Here is a 21924-nt window from a genome sequence, read left to right on the forward strand (position 1 = left end):
TTGTGGCAAAACTGCGCCATTTGCACTGCAATAACGAAAATTGCTCCAAAAAGAAAAATAGTATGCCACTAAAAAACAGTAGGCTTTATTCACACATTGTGGTTAACCTCACTTTTTTTGCTGAAATCGTGGCGAAAAATGCAATTTCACCGCCCAGTGAATACTGCATACCCTAATATCACAAGTAGCAAAAAACTTTCATGAAGATTTTGCTGGGGATTTGCACGTATGGTAATATCACAATAATATTACTTTATTGATAAATACTAAGCGTTATGGTACCGAACCGGTGCCTTCATCAGGTAAATGATTACAATCGTAAATCAATAAAGTAATCATCTAAATTAATTCAAGGACTACTGGCTTCATGCTGCAGCGCTTATCATACCTTGGTTTTCTTGCTACTTGTGATATTACCGTACGGGCGTGCAAATCCCCAGCAAAATCGGCAGAAACGTTTTTAAAAACTCACCCTACGGCCCTGTTCACATTTTGGAATTGACGCAGATTTCAGTGCAGATTTCACGCTGAAATACGAATGAATGTCAATGGGGTTTCTGTAATCCGGGCGGGAGGGGAGCCCAAGCTGAACTTTTGCACCAGGGCCCATGAGCTTTTAGCTACGAGTCTGGGTTGAAGATTACAATTTAGTCAGGATGCTTTATGACAGAGGAGTTTTTCAGCTAAATTTTATTGATAAAATATTTCATTCAAATCCTTTCCTGAGCAGGCATCGCAATTTCTGCTGATAAGCAATATTGAGGTCACCAGTTACTGTATCATATGTCTCTCTATTCTGCAGCTGACACAATGCGGGAGGGAGACTCCCTCTACTAGTGACCACACTAACCCCCCTCCCTATTTTTGGCTACAAGCCAGGAAGCAGTGTCTTCAAATTGCCAGGCATTGTCCAGCTCCATTTTGGAAGTGATTCTACAATTCACAGCAGCTACAGTACACACCAAAAGGCTAAGGCTATATTCACAAGACAATGAAAAAAAATGGTCAGCTGTCAGTTTTTCATCGCTGTTTTGCATCAGTGTGTCTCCAAATTTTCATCCATTTCCAGTGCGTCTGATCGTTTTTAATGGCCGTTTGACATCCCTTTTGCATCAGTTTTTCATGGCTGTTAAAAAAACTGATGAATTTCATTGGTCAGGCTTTTTACGCCCCAACCCCCTGAAAACACAGAAAGGAAGATCATTGTCATGATTGATTCATAGCCCCCCTGTAGTTGATGACACATAGCCCCCTGTATATGATGCCACACAGCCCCCCTGTAGATGATGCCACACAGCCTCCCTGTAGCTGGTGCCACACAGACCCCCTGTATATGCCACACAGACCCCCTGTAGATGATGCCACACAGACCCCCTGTAGATGATACCATACAACCTCCCTGTAGATGATACCACACAGACCCCCTGTATATGATGCCACACAGCCTCCCTGTAGATGATGCCACACAGCCTCCCTGTAGAGATGCCACACAGCCTCCCTGTATATGATGCCACACAACCTCCCTGTATATGATGCCACACAGACCCCTGTATATGCCACACAGCCCTGATGTGAATGATGCCATACAGCCCTGATGTAGATGATGCCACACTGACCCCCTGTAGATGATGCCACACAAAAACCCCCACCCCCGGTAGGAATTTTCAGGAACTGTCTCTGTAAATTCTGGACAGTCCTGGAAAATTCACTACAGTTAACCACTATATACAATGCCTCCTGTACTAGCGCCACACTACCCTTGTAGTGAGCGCAACAATACACTACATCTGACTTTCGGCTGCCCTACATATTCACTGATGCAGTGCTGTCTCTCGCCTTCTTCAGGTGTGGTCTGTCATCTGCACGGGATCTGCCAAGGTGGCACGATGTCATCACGTCGCCTTCGCAGAACCCGTGAAGACGAGAGACCACACCTGAAGAAAACGGCACTGCATCGGTGAGTATGCCAACGATAGCCAGCAAGGGAACTAGTAGTTCTCTTGCCAATCCCCATGTCACAGATCCGTTTTTAACGGTTGTTACATGTATCGACAGCCGTTAAAAACGGATCCATTGACTTCTATGGTGGCCGTCTGGTTGTGAAAACGTCCAAAAATAGGAGATGTCCTATTTTTTGATGCCCATTGTTCACGGGCCGTTAAATAAACGGCCGTGTGAATACACCCGTAGAACATCATTGTTCTAAAAACGGCCGTGTGATGGACGTTTTTCCACTGTCATGTGAATAAGGCCTAAAAATGATGAAAGTCAAGAGAGAAGACCCTGTGGTGAATGACTTTTCAGTTGACAGGTCTACACGGCGTGTATTTGACACATTTTTTGGCTAATTTTACATGACGAAATACCCGTAAAAAACGCTTCATTAAGCTTCATATTTCTATCAATGGGAAAGCACAGTGCGTTTTTACGCGAGCGTTTTTTTAAAAACGCATTGTGGAAAAAAAGAAGCTTTGAACCACTTCTTTGGCGCGTAAAATGAACCAAATGTTCCCATAGTCAAAGGGATTTTCTAATTACGTGCCAAAAAATACATAAAATGTGTTCACAAAATGTGTAAAAAAAAGGCGTCAAAAAACGCTTGATTAAGCTTCCTATTTACGTCAATAGGAAAGCGTGGCGTTATTACATACAATGCACTTTATTACCCGAGCAATTTTTTTTAAAAAGCATTGCGGAAAAAAAAGGTTCCGGTCAATTCACTTGTTTTGGCGGAATCAATAACGCAGTCGATAATGCATAACAATGGAACCCTGCCACAACGGTGACAAACGGAAATCTTTAGCAACGTTTCCGTTACCATTGAGAACAATGGTGAGGGAAACTGAAGTGGAGGTTTCAGTTTGCCTTTCTGTTGAGGCGTTAACCCGACGGAACCCATCAACGGAAGGGCAGCGGTGATGTGAACAGGCCCTTACTAATGTTTTTTTTTCGTGTTTTTTTACAGGTTTGGTCGTTGAACTACGTCAGATTCGAGGACTACTTCAATGACTGCTTTTTTATTCTCAATAAAATGGTTAATGAGGGTTGTGTGGGGGTGTTTTATTTAAATAAATAAATTTTTTCTATGTCTTTGTATTTTTTTTTTTACTTTATCGCTGCCAACTTCCTAATGGCCGCTGACAGATTGACAGCGTCCATTACTAAGGCGGGGCTTAGTGTTAGCCGGTGAAAAGGCTAACACTAACCCCCATTATTACCTTGGTACCCACTGCCACCTGGGGTGCCAGGAAGAGCCGGGTACGATCCAGTATTATTGAGAATAAAAAAAAACGCAGTTATCGAAGTAGTCCTCGAATCTGAAGTAGTCCAACAATCGAACTTGTAAAAAAACAAAATACAAAAATAATTAGTATCTTGTCAAAAAGGAAAATAATTATTATTCTTACCTTTCCTGGGTCCAGCGCTGGAGCTGCAATGTCAGCGAGCTGGGCCCTATAGCTAATTCAATCATGTGTGATACTGTATGCTGAGCCACTGTATCTAATCCTATCATGTGTGATACTGTTTGTTGAGCCACTGTAACTAATCCTATAATGTGTGCTACTGTCTGCTAAGCCAATGTATCTAATCTTACATATTCATACACACACACATTTTTTTTGGGGGGGGGGGCACATATGTTTTGGGGCTATTTCCCCTGATGAGACCCAGCAATGCAGCTGAAAGCTGCGGGCCATCGGCCATGAGAAGTTTGGGGGGGGGGCCAAGAGGAACCTTTGCATCGGGGCCCATGAGCCTTTGGCCTCGTTTACACGTGCGTGATATACGTGCGTGCGACGCGCATGCTTTTCACGCGTGTCGTACGCACCTATATTAGTCTATGGGGGCATGCAGACAGTCCGTGAGTTTTGCTCAGCGTGAGTGCGTTGAAAAAACTCACGACATGTCCTTTCTTTGTGCGCTGTTCGCGCATCACGCACCCATTGAAGTCAATGGGTGAGTGAAAACCACGCATGCCGCACGGAAGCACATCCGTGCGAACTGCGTGATTCGCGCAACAGCTGTCAAACTTTGAATGTAAACAGAAAAGCCCCACGTGCTTTTCTGTTTACAAACATCCAAACGGAGTGTCACACTGATGACACACGCATCTGTTAAGTGCCTTTTTCGTGTAAATTAAGCCTTTAGCTACGCCCCGCCCGGGCGTCAACACATTGAATCAAGAACTCTCTTCCAAACTATTCATTCCCGTAACCATCATTGCTGGCAAGAGGTCCCATCAGGTCTCCGCATATCTGGACTCCGGTTCTGCATCCAACTTCGTCTGCCAGGACCTTGTGGATCTCCTACAGTTGCCTACTATCCCGCTTGAAAGGCCGCTGATCGTTGCCTCGGTGGATGGACTGCCATTGCTGGACCCAGTTGTGTCCATAATCAAGCTATTGAGACTCCAAGCGGGAGCCCTTCATGCTGAACTCATATCCCTGTTTGTCCTGTCCAAGGCCGTCAACCCCGTGCTGCTGGGTTTGCCTTGGCTTCGTCTGCACGCCTCCGTCCTGGATTGGAACTCTGGAAAGGTCCTCCAGTGGGGCTCGAAGTGTCTTGACCGCTGTCTGGGCCATATCCAGTTACCACAGCCTGCCCCTCTTCAGTCTTTGTCTTCTTGTTTCTCCATGTTCTGCGATATCTTCAATAAAAAGGAGACTGAGACCTTGCCGCCACACCAGGCATGACTGTCCGATCGACCTGGTTCCTGAATCGTCTCCTCCTCGTGGTAGAGTGTACCCTCTCTCCCTGCCAGAGACCCAGTCCATGTCAGCCTGCATTAAGGAGAACCTGGACAGGGGTTTCATTCATAAATCCTCATCCCCGGCCGTAGTGTGGTTCTTCTTTGTTAAAAAGAAAGATGGATCGTTACGTCCTTGCATTGACTACAGAGGCCTAAACCAGAACACGGTGAAGAACAGGTACCACCAGCCTTTGATTTCTGAACTGTTTGATCGTATATGGGGTGGGGGGCGAAATTATTTTCTAAACTAGCCCTGCGGGGGGCCTACAATCTGATCCAGATTAGTCGAGGTGACGAATGGAAGACTGCCTTTAATACTCGTGATGGGCACTACGAATACTTAGTTATGCCCTTTGGCCTGGGTAATGCCCCCGCAATATTTCAAGAATTTGTCAATGACATTTTTCATGATCTCCTTTATGTTTGTGTTGTGGTGTATCTCAATGACATTTTGATTTTTTTCCCCAGATCCAGTAACTCATCAAAGTCATGTCCGCCCGGTGTTGCTCCGTCTAAAAGAGAATCGCCTTTATGCCAAGTTAGAGAAGTGTGTTTTTGAGAAGAAGTCTCTATCCTTCCTGGGCTATATTATCTCCGATCAGGGCCTCAAGATGGACCCTCAGAAGGTAAAGGCTGTCCTTGAGTGGCCGCGCCCCCAAGGCTTAAGGGCCATACAGCGCTTCCTAGGATTCGCCAACTTCTACCGACTGATCATCCCCAACTTCTCATCTTTGACTGCTCCTATCTCCACTCTCACTAAGAAGGGTATGAATGCCAAGATGTGGACTTCGGAGGCTGAAGCCGCATTTGAATCCTTAAAGAAAGCCTTCACGTCTGCCTCTATTCTGCACCATCCTGAAGTATACCTACAGTTTTCGTTAGAGGTGGACGCTTCCTCGGTTGGTGCTGGTGCACTGTTGTTCCAGAAAAGATCGAAAGGCAAGGCTGTGGTATGTGGCTACTATTCTAAGCTGTTTTCTTCCGCAGAGCGCAACTACTCGATTGGGGACCGGGAGTTACTGGCCTTCAAGCTGGCTCTGCAGGAGTGGAGACATCTACTGGAGGGCGCGGTTCATCCTATCCTGATCTTCACGGATAACAAGAATTTGACCTACCTACAGACGGCCCAGCGGTTGAATCCTAGTCAAGCCAGGTGGTTGTTGTTCTTTGCTCAGTTCAGGTTCGAACTCCACTACCAACCCGCCGACAAGAATGTAAGGCCGATGCCTTGTCTAGATATTTTGAAACCGAAGACGCCATAGAATCTCCACAGAATATTATTGACCCATCCTGCATCTTCTCTGTGAATCCCCTGCAAGTTAGAGACATTCCTCCTGGTAGGACTTTTGTACGTCTGGCTGACCGAGGAAGAATTCTTCGCTGGGGTCACAGTTCTAAGCTGGCAGGTCACGCGGGTGCTCATAAGACCCAAGATCTAATCACCCGTCAGTTCTGGTGGCCCACGCTGCCCAAAGACGTTATGGACTTTGTCTCCTCTTGCACAGTATGCGCAGCAAATAAAGTTGCTCACTCCAGAACTGCTGGCCTGCTCCAACCACTGCCTGTGCCCGTTGCCCCGTGGCAACATGTCTCTATGGACTTCGTCACGGATCTTCCTTCTTCTGCGAGTTGCAGTGTGATCTGAGTGGTGGTAGATCAATTTTCCAAAATGGCTCACTTCATTACCTTGACCGCCCTGCCGTCTGCTACGCGATTGGCTGACCTCGTCATACAACACATCTTCCGTCTGCACGGCTTGGCCCTGCATATTGTCTCTGACCGAGAGGTCCAGTTCAGATCGAAGTTTTGGAGAGCACTCTGCGGCCTCCTCGGTGTAAAATTTGACTTCTCTTCAGCCTATCATCCCCAGTCCAATGGGCAAGTCGAGGGAGTTAACCAGATTATGGAGAACTATCTACGTCACTTTGTTTCCAGGCGCCATGATGATTGGGTGCAGTTGCTCCCGTGGGAGTTCTCTTATAACAACCATACCAATGAGTCGACCACCTCCAGTCCATTCTTCATCGTCTATGGCCAACATCCTCGGATACCTCTTCCTGTTTCTGCTATTTCCCAGGTCCCTGCAGCCGATTCTACCTTCTGGGACTTTCTACAGATAAGGCAACAGACCCGATCTTCTATCCTGTTGGCGGTGGACCGCATGAAGAGAAAGGCAGATACAAGAAGACAGGCAACTCCGCAGTTCCTTCCAGGGACTAAAGTCTGGTTGTCTTCTAGGAATACCTGGCTGAAGGTGTCGTCATGCAAATTTGCTCCTAGGTTCCTCGGCCCCTTCGAATTCCTGCTACAGATCAACCCGGTATCCTACAAGCTGCGGCTCCCCCCTACTCTCAGGATTCCTAACTCCTTTCACGTCTCCTTGCTGAAACCCGTGGTCCTGAACCCCTACTCCAGGACTCCTAGCTCCACAGTGGCCCCTGGCGGCTCATCGGGGACTTTCGAAGTAAAGGAGATTCTGGGTACCAAGAAGGTGGGAGGAAGGACATTTTATTTAGTGGATTGGAGGGGGTTCGGCCCAGAGGAGAGGTCTTGGGAGCCAGAGGAGAACATCGATGCTCCTGTCCTCGTTAGGAAGTTTCTCTCCCGCTCTGGTCCCAAGAAGAGGGAGCGTAAGAGAGGGGATACTCTAACGTCTATGGCCACGGTCCGTCGTTCGGTCGTTAACCTCGACGGCTGTGGCCATGGACATCTTACCTCGCTGCAGCGTTGTCCTCTTGTGAGGCGCCGACGCTCACTTCCGGACTTCGTGTGTCTTCGGCGGGCGCGCGCCCGCGCGTGCACGGCCTTAAAGGGCCAGTGCGCTCATTTTTTAAGGAAGTCTGCAATCTAGCCCAGGATGCCCTGGGCTATAAAAAGGGCTCTGTCCTCTTGCTCTTTGCCAGAGCGTTGTTTGTTACCCATCGTTTGTCGTGCTTATGGTCTCCCAATGTCTTCCAGTTTCTCAGTGTACCTTACTCCTGTATCCCGTATCCCGTTTCCATGCTACCTAGTTCTAGTGCCGTGCTGTGCTATTGCGGTGCTGTGCTACAGTCTACGCTTGATCTGTTACGGCTCACCTGACCACTTCTTGCTGCCTGTTCCTTGACGTGCCTGCCTCGCTACTGCCTACGATTGCCTCAGGTACCCTCGCTGAACTAATTGTACTCTGTACTTACTTGTTTGGCCAGCTGCCATCCCGCTACGCGTTACGGCCCAGTGGGTCCATACCCCGCTTCGTGACAATAATTTCCTTCATGCTGATGCGGCATTCTGTATTTCTCTCATAGATATATACTGTATATATATGTATGTAGTGTATAGAAGAAATTATAGCAGTTAGACTCTGCCCACTAGATCAGAGACTACTAAGAATTAGATACAGAGCCTGCAGAGGGAAAAACTGCAAAAAAAAAAATCCAGACTACAAATCATATAATGCCAGAAATAGTGTTATTCCTCATGTACACACATATGACAGCTTATTCTGAAAAGTCACCTGAAAAGTTAGGCATCCTTTAAATCTCACTCTTTGTATAGTACACAGAATCTGCATTAGAGTTTCTAACATGCACCGCTTTCCATTCTCAATCATTTAGTACATAAAATCAGGCACAAACTCACTTGCACAGCCCTGCACAGGCCCCTACCTGACGAGGCCCCTGCACCACATAGGAACATCGCTAATCTATGTTAGTTCACTACTTACTGGAACTGCTCCAGTGGCTGCGCGTTCTCCTGACTTGTTGGATTCATAAGAAGAAATTGTGAGCTCTGAAGATGGGGCAGTGATATACTGTATAAGACGAGGATCTTTAATTAGCCCCAGATGAAATCTAAATTGCCAAATGGAGGGTGACTCACTATTAGCCTCACGATGGTTGTGTGTGGAAGTGACACTGGTGATTTCAATTTACAAAGATATTTTTTTTAAATAAAATTACATTACCAACATTTTGCATTATCCTCCCTCATTGTTTAATGTTCCCTTCCCTCTCCTTATACAGATAGCTAAATATAAGGATGTGAAGTGGTGGGGGGTAATGGCCCACTGGGTTTTGAGGCCCAGTCTCCGGAGTGACCAATGCGCCACCAAACTCTGCCACCGAAGAGTTGCAGCCCCTTCACTGCAGCACCAACACACTTTTTCCATGCCGCTGTATGAGATACTGAAGCGCAGTCCCAATCACTTGAGTGAATTTTCTACTGCTCCCTGGTGTTGCTGATCATTGGAGGTCCCAGGGTTGGGACACCCACAGAATACACATTGAAGGAGAGGCCATTAATGTAAAATTCCAGAAAACTCCTTTAATCCACAATATCCTCAGGCACTGCCCTACTAATTGACTATTTTGCATTTGATTTTAGGTGGTCTTAGCAATTTTGTCAGATTATCGTGCCGGCCTTAGGTTACGTGATGCCCCGTGCAGGATTAATTTTTGTCAATGAGTCAAGGCACACAATTTAGTTTACCTATTTGTAAGTAGATTTAGCTTTAGTGCATATTTATTTATATTTAGTGGTTTAGGTGGCATTAGTGTTCGCAGTGTGCTGTCGCCATTTCTTTATCTTCTGTATATTTGCAGTCACAGGTGTTCTTCCACCTGTATACACGTTTTGTTTCATTTTGTCGGAATGTGCTGCTCAAACTTTTGTGTTGTTTATGTGATCCATATATGTGGGGTTAGTGACTGCCTTCATTTTTGTTCTTGCACTCCTCCCATTCTGCCCTGGGTGATTTTAATTAGTTTAATGCTGGTTCCTACCATCCCCAGATATATATGTAGGCTTAGTCCCAGTTCTGAGTGTATGTGCAGAGTAGGTTCCCACCTTAGGGTATGTGCACACACACTAATTACGTCCGTAATTGACCGCAAGTACCGGACCGAACACAGTGCAGGGAGCCGGGCTCCTAGCATCATAGTTATGTACGATGCTAGGAGTCCCTGCCTCGCTGCAGGACAACTGTCCCGTACTGTAATCATGTTTTCAGTACGGGACAGTAGTTCCACGGAGAGGCAGGGACTCCTAGCGTCGTACATAACTATGATGCTAGGAGCCCGGCTCCCTGCACTGTGTTCGGTCCGGTACTTGCGGCCGAAATACGTCCGTCAATTACGGACGTAATTAGTGTGTGTGCACATACCCTTACAGAGGTCGCCTTGTCGTGGCAGGTGGGCAAACACTTTTTGATCAAAATGTGCACTAAGAACCTCCCTATTGTAAGTAAAGTTAGCAGTAATGCATATTTATTTATATTTAGTGGCTTAGGTGGTATTAGTGTTCGCAGTGTGCTGTTGCCATTTCTTTGTCTGGCGTTAACATTGGTGCAGTATTTTCGCATTAAGTATCATTTAAACATTATGTCCCCATACTATTTATTATAGGAGAACACCGGGGCAGACAGTATTTTTATCTCTTTTCTCAAAAAAAATAGCAGAGACTCATTATACACCATAATCTACACTGACGAGTGCCCATAACATGCTAGTCATTTTACACCACAATTTACACTGAGAAGTGCTAATACTATGCCAGTCATTATACACCATAATCTACACTGGGAAGTGCCCATAACGTACCAGAGACTCATTATGCACCACAATGTACACTAGGGAGTGCTCATAAATGCCAACGTCAATGTAAACCCCCAGTATGGAATCTTCACCATTGGGAAAACATTCAATTTTTCTTGGGAAAACTGAAACCTTGTTGACTTGAGCACCCAAAATTACAGTGTTACAATGTTCTTCTAGAGGGATGGTCCTCTCAAAGAAGAAGTACAATGTAAATAGGATATAAGTGAGAATCTGGCACTGGAAAATCTGATCTACATCAGGGGTCGTCTTCTTAAAGAGATTTCACTGTAAAAATTCATCAAAAGAAAAATGTCCAGCACCTGACGTTATTATCAAACCCCATAAAAAGTCTGTTATAAAAATATGGGCATCGCAGCCAACACAGATATAACAGTCATATCAGCTGAACCCCATCTTCCATCTATTAATATTATTATTACAGTAGTGGAAAATCCAGCCATGAATTTCTATATCCATCTATACACTAGATGCCAAGCATGATCCCTACATTACAGTGGCAGAGCAGGTAGATGGAGTACCAACATGGCAGTTGCCACCTGAAGATTCTATTTCCTGTCCTGAGGTCATGTGACTGGCACACGGTCAACTGTCGTTCACTTTTCAACTGTCGACTGCAGCGAGTGGAAGAGAGTTGAATTGATCGGTGAGATTTGATAGAAAATGGCGTCCTGTGGACAAGAAGACGATGAGAAGAGGAGAGAAGAAGAGGGAAAGATGAAGAGAGGAGAAGAGACGGAGAAGAAAGAAGTAGAGATGAAGAGAGAAGAGAAGAGGAAGAGAGGAGAAGACAGCCTGGAGGAAGACATGAAGAAGAAGAGAATTGGACCCAACACCAGAGAGTTGGAGGATGAGGAGCCAAGAGAAGGTAGGGGGGGGGGACACTTTATCCATATGGGGTACTTTTAAGTCCTTCCAAGTCTCATGTACAATGTGGTTGCAGTTAATCTTCTACCTGTCTACATTTATTTATTATTGTAAGTGGTCACATGACACAACACTTTCCCCGGCCCCATTCCTCGGGTGTTTTCTCAGTTTTCCCCACATTCAGGTGTAAGAACGGCCTGTAAATAACACAAGTGCAGCTCCTACATGCGGCATCACACATGGGGCTTCAACTGGAAACTCCTCTAGAACCGTTTCTGTACTTGATGGAAAACGTTCTACTTGCTGAAAATTGTGGAGCAGTCTTTTACAATTCCCTCCGATCCTTACACTACAAAGTGACAGTTTCCAGTCTGATTCTAAGGAACATCTGACAGAATTATAGTTGTCTGTGTGGGAAATCACAGCGCAACACTAACCCCGTTATATTGTTGGGCTAGCGACGTCATTTTTGCATTGTTTTTTTTCGTAGACAATGCTAGTTTCTTTTATAAATATTTCTAAACTCATCCTTTTTGCTATTTTAGAATATTTAGGCTTAAAGTTTGAAAATGATAGTAAAAAAATAAGATTTTTTTTACATTTTAGCTATTTTGTTCTGGTAATAACATAGTTTACCCTAAAATATACCTTTTATTTGTGATCGTCATTGTCTACCGTGCATTTTGATATATTACATGTCTATTTTAGAGTAATTGGGTCAGGGCTAGTGTTATGACAATGATTGGCGTGGGGAAAGTTTTTTTGGGGTGGGTATTTTCTGTGTATAATTAATTTTTTTTTCACTGTATTTTACTTTTATTTTTTGATTACTATGGTCTGTCCCTCAAAGATCAGAAAAGACCTTTGGGGGATTTTTTTTTTCTCTCTCTTCTTTTACACCATGTTTTTCCACTGTAACTGGGGCTGCACAGCAGCCTCAGTTACAGGGGAAATCAGCCCTCCTATAGTGACTATTGTCACTAATAGGGCTGTGCTGGGTCTAGTAAGACCTAGCAGCAACCTGCCACTAACGGCACCCAGTGATCAAGTGATTAGTCACATGATCCACAGGACCACTGCCACTGCCTCTATTCATATACACAGTGCTCATTGAGCGCTGTGTAGACAAGATCAGAGAGAATAGAAGCAGCAAAAGCTGCTTCTATCTTCTCCTCAGGGTCCCCGACAGTCACTGACTGCCCAGCACCCGACATTCAGCTGCCTGATCGCTCGGGCAGCATGCTAAAACCCGCGCGGTAAATAGTCTATGGCGCAGGTTTTAAGGACCCCAACCACCGTACGTATATACACAGCCAGCGGTTAGGAACCGGTTAAAGGGACACTAAACCTAAGGTCTATTATATTTACTATATGATTCTCTGTTGTATTTTCTCTATTGTTCCCTGTTATCAGACATTGCAGGATGGACGAGGTTAACTGTATGGTTCCTCAATGAGATTACTGACTCGGACAACTATCCACCCATCATTACTACTTTATCTCACGTATCTCCAGTTCTGATGCCCTCAGGAAGTATTTCCATACATATGTGTGAATGATATCAGTGGCTCCTACTATAATCTTTGCCTTCATAATAGTAAATGATTCTGTAATACAATCACTGGACCTTGTAGGATAATTTCTGTAATAATCTCCTGTTCTCGGCTTTTCTCATTACATGACTTCCAAATAAACTAATCTTCTATTTCTTATTTTCTCCCATCAGGGCCCAGCACCGCTGTAGCATCCAGTGCCCGACTTTCTATCAGCGGGTTCACATTCCATCAGGTGCTGGGCAAGGGCAGCTTCGGTACAGTAAGTTTGAGAACTTTCTACTTCATACTAAGGTCGAGCCAGAACAAGGGGCAGGAGAACTAGGCTCCATTTAGGGGATGGAGGGGAGCTCAAGGTATGGATTAAAAAAAATAAAAAAAACTTGTGTCTGAGGTGCTGATAAGGATCCATACATGTGGCAGAGTCGACTGCACAGACCCTGTAAGTTGGCACTCGGAGAAATCACGAGACTATATTACAGAACCAGAGGCGTTCAATGTGCTACCATATGGTTAGGGTATGTTCACACCGCGCTTATTTTCGGTCTTTTTACGTGATGTAAACGGACGAAAAATCGAAAGCAAAACGCCTCCAAACATCTGCCCATTGATTTCAATGGGAAAAACTGCGTTCTGTTCCGACAGGGCGTTCTGTTCCGACAGGGCGTTTTTTACGCAGCCATTTTGAAAAAGCGGTGCATAAAAAGACGCCCCTTAAAAATAAGTGCATGTCACTTCTTGAGACGTTTTTGGAGCCGTTTTTCATTGACTCTATAGAAAAACAGCTAAAAAACGGACGAAAAAAACGCGAGTTGCTAAAAAAAAGGCTTAAAATCAGGAGCTGTTTTCCTTTGAAAACAGCTCCGTATTTTCAGATGTTTTTTTAGTAAGCGTGTGAACATACCCGTACTCCGTGAGGCACTGTATCCTCATCTATAAGCAATGCATTGTGATGGGTGGAATTGGCTACAAAATCGTGCATAAAGAATATGTGAACAGGATTTTAAACAAGGATTTAACGGATTTACGTTGCAAAAATATTCAACAACTGATAAATGATTGGTGGTATAATAAGTTGTGCAATGAGTATCTGAAGGTTAAATCCATTGGTACCAGGCGTGTCATTGTTAGTGACAGCTGTTATGAGAGCTGTGATCTAGGCACCAATGTCTATTGTAAGGGTAAGTTCACACGTAGCATAAATACTGCGGATTTTCTGCAACGGATTCAGTTGCGGAAAAACGACAGCATAATACAGTAGTAGAAAGTGGATGAGATCTGAACAAATCTCATCCACACGCTGCGTCAATAATGAGCGGAAAAAACGCTCAGAAATCGACCTGCGGTGCGTTTTTTTTAAATCTTTAACATGTCAATTGTATTTACGTAATCGCTACTTATTTGTTGCAGGTTTTCCCCTTTGAATTAAATGGGGAGGTGAAACCCGCAACAAATAACAGTTGTTGCATTTTTTTTGTGGTGGAAAAGCAGCGATTCAGCCGCAAAAACGCAACTCAGAAAAAATAAAATGTATACTTACCCAGAATTCTGTGTATCTTCATCCAGGCCGGCCTCCTGGGATGACGTTTCTTCCCATATGACTGCTGCAGCCAATCACAGGCTGCTGCGGTCACATGAGATGAAACGTCATCCTAAGAGGCCGAGCTGCAGGAAAACTGAGGGAATCCTCGCCATGGCTACGTAAGTATCAAACTTTTTTCTTTTTATATGTGCAGTTTTCTGCAGCGGACATTCCAGCCAAGAAAATGCACCACAATTTGGTGTGTTTTTTCAGCCGGAATTCTCTGAGTTTACCAGGGCGGATACGCGGTGTACTTATAACAACATATACTGATCCTGCCGTCGATAACGATCATTTTTACAACACGGATCAATGAGGATCAACAATAAACAATCGTTTTTGTGTTGAGATTTTTCTGCATTTACGCTGAACAATTATCGTTACGAAAATATTAAAGGGGTTATCACAGAATTAAACATTATCACCTATCCACAGGATAAGTGACAGTGGTCTGATTGCTGGGCGCCCCACCTCTGGGACCCCCACTGATCTTGAGAATCGGGATCCCGAACCACTTGATCCCCCTTACTGAACAATCCGCAGTGAGGAGAAGCTTGAATGTCGCATTAAATGTCTATAAGAATGACGAAAACAGCTTAGCACCATACTCGGCTGTATCCGTCAATCCCATAGACTTTGAATGAAGCACGCCTGCTTGAGCGCTACTCCATTCAATGTCCTCCTCACTAAGGTCGAGCAGTGAGGAGAAACAGGGTTTCAGAATCCCCATTCTCGCAATCAGTGGGAGTCCCAGTGGTGGGGCCCCCAGCAATCAGACAACTATCACTTATCCTGTGGTGGGGCGATCAGACGATTATCATCTATTCTGTGGAGAGGTGATCATTTTGGATTTTAGGAATACCCTTTTAATGATAATTGGTCAATGTAAACGACCTTTCCATAACTTTACACAAATCAATTTTTTATAAAATTACAATTCCAACATTTTACATTATTCTATCCCATTTTATAATTTTCCCCTCCCCGTCCTTACACGTATAAATAAATATAAGGATGTGATAGTGACAGGATAATACTGTGTGATAGGAGCTGCTCTGTAACCAATGAGCGTTCCTCTTTAGTCGAAGGGAAACATTCGTTGGTTTTCTCCCTCCCTGCATATAATTTGCAGCACAGACACAACACTGAGCAACTGTATGGAAAAAGGTGCAATAAAGTGGTTGGAGGTAACGTCCCACTGGGTTTTGAGGCCGGTCTCCAGGGCAACAAATGTGCCACTGGGCACTGCCACCAAAGAGCAGCAGCCACTGGTACCAACACAATTGTCTATGCCGCTGTATCTGGTACTGAAGCGCAGACCCGATGAGCTGAGCTGATGCTTGATACTGTAACAAGTACTAAAGCGTAGGAGCTGAGGTGATCTATTGCCTTCCACTGCTCCCTCGCGCTGCTGATCACTGGAGGTCCCGGGGGTGGTACACCCACCGAACACACGTTGACGGAGAGGCCTTCAATGTAAAACTAAGGAATACTAATTGACTATTTTGCATTTGTTTTTCTCAGGTGGTCTTAGCATCTGTCCCCGGCCACAACATCTATAAGGCCATAAAGATCATCACCAAGAGGGATAATGCAGAAAGCCTACTGCAAGAGAGACGGATACTCCTGGCGGCCAGAGACTGTCCATTCTTGTGTCATCTCTGCGCCGCACTGCAGTCTCAGGTACAGATGGGTCTGCCTCTTCTCTCTCTCACACTATATATATATATATATATATATATATATATATATATATATATATATTATATATTCTGCTTTATAACACAGATGACACATAATAAAATATGTTTCTCTTTTTCTAATATTGTGCTATTTGTTATGCAGGACGTCGCCTATTTCATCATGGAGTATTTGTCCGGCGGCAGCCTGAGGTCACTCATTAAAATGTGCGGCAGCCTGAACATCGGCAATGTGCGGTGAGTAATCATGGAATAGATGGCAAAATATAGGAAACCAAATGGCCTAGAGTTAGGGGGTTAAGAGGTTAGTGCTAGTATTCCTGTAATACTCCTAGTAGTCTACAGTGGTTTAGAGGTTAATACCTATTATCTCTAATAGTCTAAGGTGATGAAAGGTTTAATATTAATATTCATTCGAAAGAGTGGTTTAGAGTGGTCATGAGATAACATCTAATATACCTGGAGGTCTCAGTGATGAACACCTAATATTATATAATGAAATAATCATTCATGTAAAGTTTAGGATGGTGAAGGGGTCAATGGTGGTGGTCTTGGGCAGGAGAGTGAACCTTTAATTTCATTCTAATGACGTCTGGAATTCTTTGAAGGGATCGGAGATCGGTTCTTCTGATACAGAGGTTAAACTATATATTAGAGATGATGTTGGAATTCTCTATTATATAGTCCTACAGAATGATCTCATGTCATTGATACTAAGCACTCTGCTCTCTTTATCAGGTTCTACACAGCAGAATTGATTTGTGGTCTCCAGTTCCTCCACAGGCATGGCATCGCCCATCGGTAAGAGCAACAGTAGTTATAACAGTCTCTCTGTCTCCTTTACATTGTTGAGAATGATTCACTGTCCGGGGTATTATTACATTTAAATTTATATATGTATTTAGAGGAATAAGGAACATAATAAGGGCGGATTTACACGAGCGTGTAATACGTCCGTGCAACGCGCGTGCTTGCCACGAGCGTCGCACGGACCTATGCTAGTCTATGTGGCAGTGTAGACTGTCAGTGATTTTTGCGCAGCGTGAAACTCACGACAGGTCCTATATTTCTGCGTTTTTCACGCATCACACACCCATTGAAGTCAATGGGTGTGTGAAAATCGTGCGCACCACACGGAAGCACTTCCGTGGGACGCGCGTGATTCGCGCAACAGCAGTCAAAAGTATGCTTGAAAAAAGAAAAGCACCACATGCTTTTCAGTTTACAAACATCCAAACAGAATGTCATAATGATGGTGGCTGCGTGAAAATCACGTAGCCGCACATCCTATGTGATGCCACACGGAGCTGTTAAGTGCCTTTGCGCACGCAAAACGCCGTGTTTTTTGCGTGCGCAAAACTCACACGCTCGTGTAAATCCGCCCTAAAAGACTTGGAGAAATCCTGATCCCAGCCCTTTACTTTCTCCTGCTTCTCTCTTTTTTTTGTGTCATCGGTGTGCATTTGTTACCCCCTGCCAGAATCGTCTAATGCTCAGTCACCTTTCAGATGTGTCCTGTGGTTATATTTCAAAGCCACAGACAGAAATGTTCTTATTTAATTGCAGAGACATCAAGCCAGCCAACATCATGCTGGATAGAGATGGTCATGTCCGAATTATAGACCTGGGTCTGGCGCAAGACGGTCTGACCGCGTCTAGTAAGATCTATGGACAGACGGGAACGTATCGCTACATGGCCCCAGAGGTGCTCCTGGATGAAGGATACAATGTAGCAGTGGATTGGTGGAGCCTGGGGATAGTTGTGTCCAAAATGTCATCTGGACTTTCCCCGTTTTACAATGGCCCCAAAAGGCAAATGGTCTACAAGTCAGTTACCACCGAGAAGCCAATATTTCCATCTTGGCTAAATGTAGACCTGAAACATCTTATAAAGAAGCTGCTACGGAAGAATCCTGACAGGCGCCTGGGTGTGTCAGGAAACATCAGAGACCACCCATTTTTCGGAACCATCTGTTGGGAGGAACTGGAGAATAGGAGAGCATGGCCTCCATTTACACCTTTCCATGTAAGTAAAGGCATATTGGATACAGGTCTCTGGAGTTACAGAGTGTATACTGGCCTATAACCATAGTTGGCAAGTGAAACGAAACTAATAGTCCAATCTCTACATTTCTTTCTCTCGTAGCACGTTCTGGAGATGAACCATCTGGATGTGCCAGTAGATGAACCAGATCTTCATCCTGTGTCCGGTTTTTCATTTCTATCACCAAGCTGGACACAGTAGAAAAAAACCTGTGCCTCCTGCCTAGAACCTTGTGCCTCCTCTGCCTGCTGCTTGTGTACCTGACCTTGGCTTGCCCTGGACCACGTCTCTCTCTGCTGATTTAGTGCCGTTAATACCATCATATTGCTGCCCCAGACTCTTGGCTCTGAATCTTCTGACCTCTGGCCTGACCCCGACGTCCCTTCGGATCTTCAGAATCCTTAGGCCCTTAACTTCTGCTTCCAACTGGGGCCGGTAAGTTCAGGTTAAAAGTCCTGCAGCCAGCTGAGTACCGGGGAACAAGTCAAGTTCTAAGGGAAAGAGAAGATCCATCTGATCATCAATGCTGAGCTGACAGATTTCCATCTCTACATAATATGTTTGTGAGGTGAGTATTTTTATGGGCTTTTGATCCAGGGATTATTTTCACCGACTGCTATATTTGGAGTCAGGAAGGAATGTTTTTCCCCTTATATTAGGACAAATTGGCAAATGTCTCAAAGGGTTTTTTTCTCGCCTTCCTCTGGATCAAAACAACAGCCCCCCACCCCCCACCCCATTCGGCCACTGCCCTAATCCAAAATACAATTCGGCAATTTTTTTTAGGGGACAAATTATTATGTAGTAATTGATCCAGGGACTTGTCTGACTGTCATGCGTGGAGTCGGGAAGGAATTTTTCCCCATTTGAGCTGAATTGGCACATGGCTCATCCGGGTTTTTCGCCTTCCCCTGGATCAATGAAAGTCAATGGATCTAACATATCCTTGACTTTAATTAGAAGTCCCCTTCATTAATAAAAAACACAAATTAAATAAAATTCTCAATTTTACCCCCCTATCTCTTTGTGTACCTGGTTTTACTTCCATTGACTGTCCACGTGCTGCTCAGGGTTGTATTTCGTGGGTTCTCTGGTCTCGTCATATGAGAAGTTTCTGTTCTTTACATTCTGTACTTAAAATACGAACACATCTTATACAATCTTGATTATGAGGGCACAAGAACAAAGTGGAAGAAAAGATAAAACCATTGATTATTCTTGGCCGCAAAACGTGGAGAGTAAATTGAGGGTAAACCTATAGACAGAATACACTGTAGAGGCCCCCACACCTATAGATTCTATAGTAACGCTCTGTATAGAATATTAGATGAGTAATGTATGACGAGGTTATTAGGGTAACTACAGACTGTCATGGTGCGAGGTGTGAACCCACTGGGCCGTACCGCGTAGCGGGATGGCAGCTGGCCAAACCGGTAAGTACACAGTTCGATAGTTCAGCGAGAGTACCTGAGGAAATCGTAGGTAGTGGCGAGGCGGGTACGTCCAGGACCAGGCGGCGGGAAGTCGTCCGGTGAGGCGTAGCAGGTCAGCGTAGGCTGTAGCACAGCACGGCAAGTAGCACAGCACGGCAATAGCACTAGGTAGCACGGAAACAGGATACGGGATACGGGATACAGGAGCAAGGTACACTGGGAGGCGAACAATGGAAAACTAACAACGCTCTGGCAAAGGGCAAGAGGGCAGAGCCCTTTTTATAGCCCAGGGCATCCTGGGCCAGATTGCAGTTTTACTGCAAAAACGCGCGCACTGGCCCTTTAAAGAGGCTCTGTCACCAGATTTTGCAACCCCTATCTGCTATTGCAGCAGATAGGCACTGCAATGTAGATTACAGTAACGTTTTTATTTTTAAAAAACGAGCATTTTTGGCCAAGTTATGACCATTTTTGTATTTATGCAAATGAGGCTTGCAAAAGTCCAAGTGGGTGTGTTTAAAAGTAAAAGTCCAAGTGGGCGTGTATTATGTGCGTACATCGGGGCGTTTTTAATACTTTTACTAGCTGGGCGTTCTGATGAGAAGTATCATCCACTTCTCTTCAGAACACCCAGCTTCTGGCAGTGCAGACACAGCCGTGTTCTCGAGAGATCACGCTGTGTCGTCACTCACAGGTCCTGCATCGTGTCAGACGAGCGAGGACACATCGGCACCAGAGGCTACAGTTGATTCTGCAGCAGCATCAGTGTTTGCAGGTAAGTAGCTACATCGACTTACCTGCTAACGCCGATGCTGCTGCAGAATGTACTGAAGCCTCTGGTGCCGATGTGTCCGACACGATGCAGGACCTGTGAGTGACGTCACAGATCTGCACTGCCAGAAGCTGGGCGTTCTGAAGAGAAGTGGATGATACTTCTCGTCAGAGCGCCCAGCTAGTAAAAGTATTAAAAACGCCCCGATGTACGCACATAATACACGCCCACTTGAACTTTTACTTTTAAACACACCCACTTGGACTTTTGCAAGCCTCATTTGCATAACTACAAAAATGGTCATAACTTGGTCAAAAATGCTCGTTTTTTAAAAATAAAAACGTCACTGTAATCTACATTGCAGCGCCTATCTGCTGCAATAGCAGATAGGGTTTGCAAAATATGGTGACAGAGCCTCTTTAAGGCCGTGCACATGCGGGCGCGCGCGCGGCCATAGACGTTACAGTATCCCCCCTCTTACGCCCCCTCTTCTTGGGACCAGAGCGAGAGAGAAATTTCCTCACGAGGACAGGAGCATCGATGTTCTCCTCTGGCTCTCAAGACCTCTCTTCTGGACCGAACCCCCTCCAGTCCACCAAATAAAATGTCCTTCCTCCCACCTTCTTGGTTGCCAGAATCTCCTTTACCTCGAAAGTCCCCGATGGGCCGCCAGGGACCACTGTGGAACTAGGAGTCCTGGAGTAGCGGTTCAGGACCACCGGTTTTAGCAGGGAGACGTGAAAGGAGTTAGGAATCCTGAGGGGGGGGGGGGGGCGCTGCTTGTAGGATACCGTGTTGATCTGTAGCAGGACATAGAATGGACCAAGGAACCTCGGGGCAAATTTGCATGACTGCACCTTCAGCCGGATATTCCTAGAAGACAGCCAGACTTTAGTCCCTGGAAGGAACTGCGGAGGCACTCGTCTTCTTGTATCTGCCTTTCTCTTCATGCGGTCCACCGCCAAAAGGATAGAAGATCGGGTCTGTTGCCATATCAGTAGAAAGTCCCTGAAGGTGGAATCGGCTGCAGGCACCTGGGACATTGTAGAAACAGGAAGAGGTATACGAGGATGTTGACCGTAGACGATGAAAAATGGACTGGATGTTGTCGATTCACTGGTGTGGTTGTTATAGGAGAACTCTGCCCACGGGAGCAACTGCACCCAATCATCATGGTGCCTGGACACAAAGTGACGTAGGTAGTTCTCCATTATCTGGTTAACTCTCTCGACTTGCCCATTGGACTGGGGATGATAGGCTAAAGAGAAGTCCAATTTCACACCAAGGAGCCCGCAGAGTGCTCTCCAAAACTTTGAGGTGAACTGGACACCTCTGTCCGAGACAATATGCAGGGGCAAGCCGTGCAGACGGAAGATGTGCTGTATGAAGAGGTCAGCCAATTGCGTAGCAGACGGCAGAGCGGTCAACGGAATGAAGTGAGCCATCTTGGAAAATCGATCCACCACCACCCAGATCACACTGCAACTCGCAGAAGAAGGAAGATCCGTGACAAAGTCCATAGCGACATGTTGCCATGGGGCAACGGGCACAGGCAGTGGTTGGAGCAGACCAGCAGGTCTGGAGTGAGCAACTTTATTTGCTGCACAGACTGTGCAAGAGGAGACAAAG

At 45.3% G+C, this 21924-nt stretch overlaps 1 protein-coding gene across 1 annotated transcript; it reads left to right on the plus strand.

Moving 5' to 3' along the window:
• Window positions 1-10983: 10983 nt before the first annotated feature.
• LOC142661423 (protein kinase C delta type-like) lies at window positions 10984-19074 on the plus strand. The gene is made up of 7 exons (XM_075838814.1): window positions 10984-11212; window positions 12938-13026; window positions 15871-16029; window positions 16192-16283; window positions 16785-16847; window positions 17613-18072; window positions 18193-19074. The coding sequence occupies exons 1-7, from the start codon at window positions 11008-11010 to the stop codon at window positions 18289-18291; spliced, it is 1167 nt and encodes a 388-aa protein (XP_075694929.1). The 5' UTR covers window positions 10984-11007; the 3' UTR covers window positions 18292-19074.
• Window positions 19075-21924: the final 2850 nt, after the last annotated feature.

The sequence above is a fragment of the Rhinoderma darwinii genome, chromosome 10 (assembly GCF_050947455.1).
Source record: "Rhinoderma darwinii isolate aRhiDar2 chromosome 10, aRhiDar2.hap1, whole genome shotgun sequence".
Classification (NCBI taxonomy): Eukaryota; Metazoa; Chordata; class Amphibia; order Anura; family Rhinodermatidae; genus Rhinoderma; species Rhinoderma darwinii.

Coding starts and splice junctions, on each gene's coding strand:
- LOC142661423 (XM_075838814.1), top strand. CDS start 11,008: ATGGCGTCCTGTGGACAAGAAGACGATGAGAAGAGGAGAGAAGAAGAG. Junction 11,213..12,937: donor GGATGAGGAGCCAAGAGAAG/GTAGGGGGGGGG, acceptor TTCTCCCATCAG/GGCCCAGCACCGCTGTAGCA. Junction 13,027..15,870: donor GCAAGGGCAGCTTCGGTACA/GTAAGTTTGAGA, acceptor TGTTTTTCTCAG/GTGGTCTTAGCATCTGTCCC.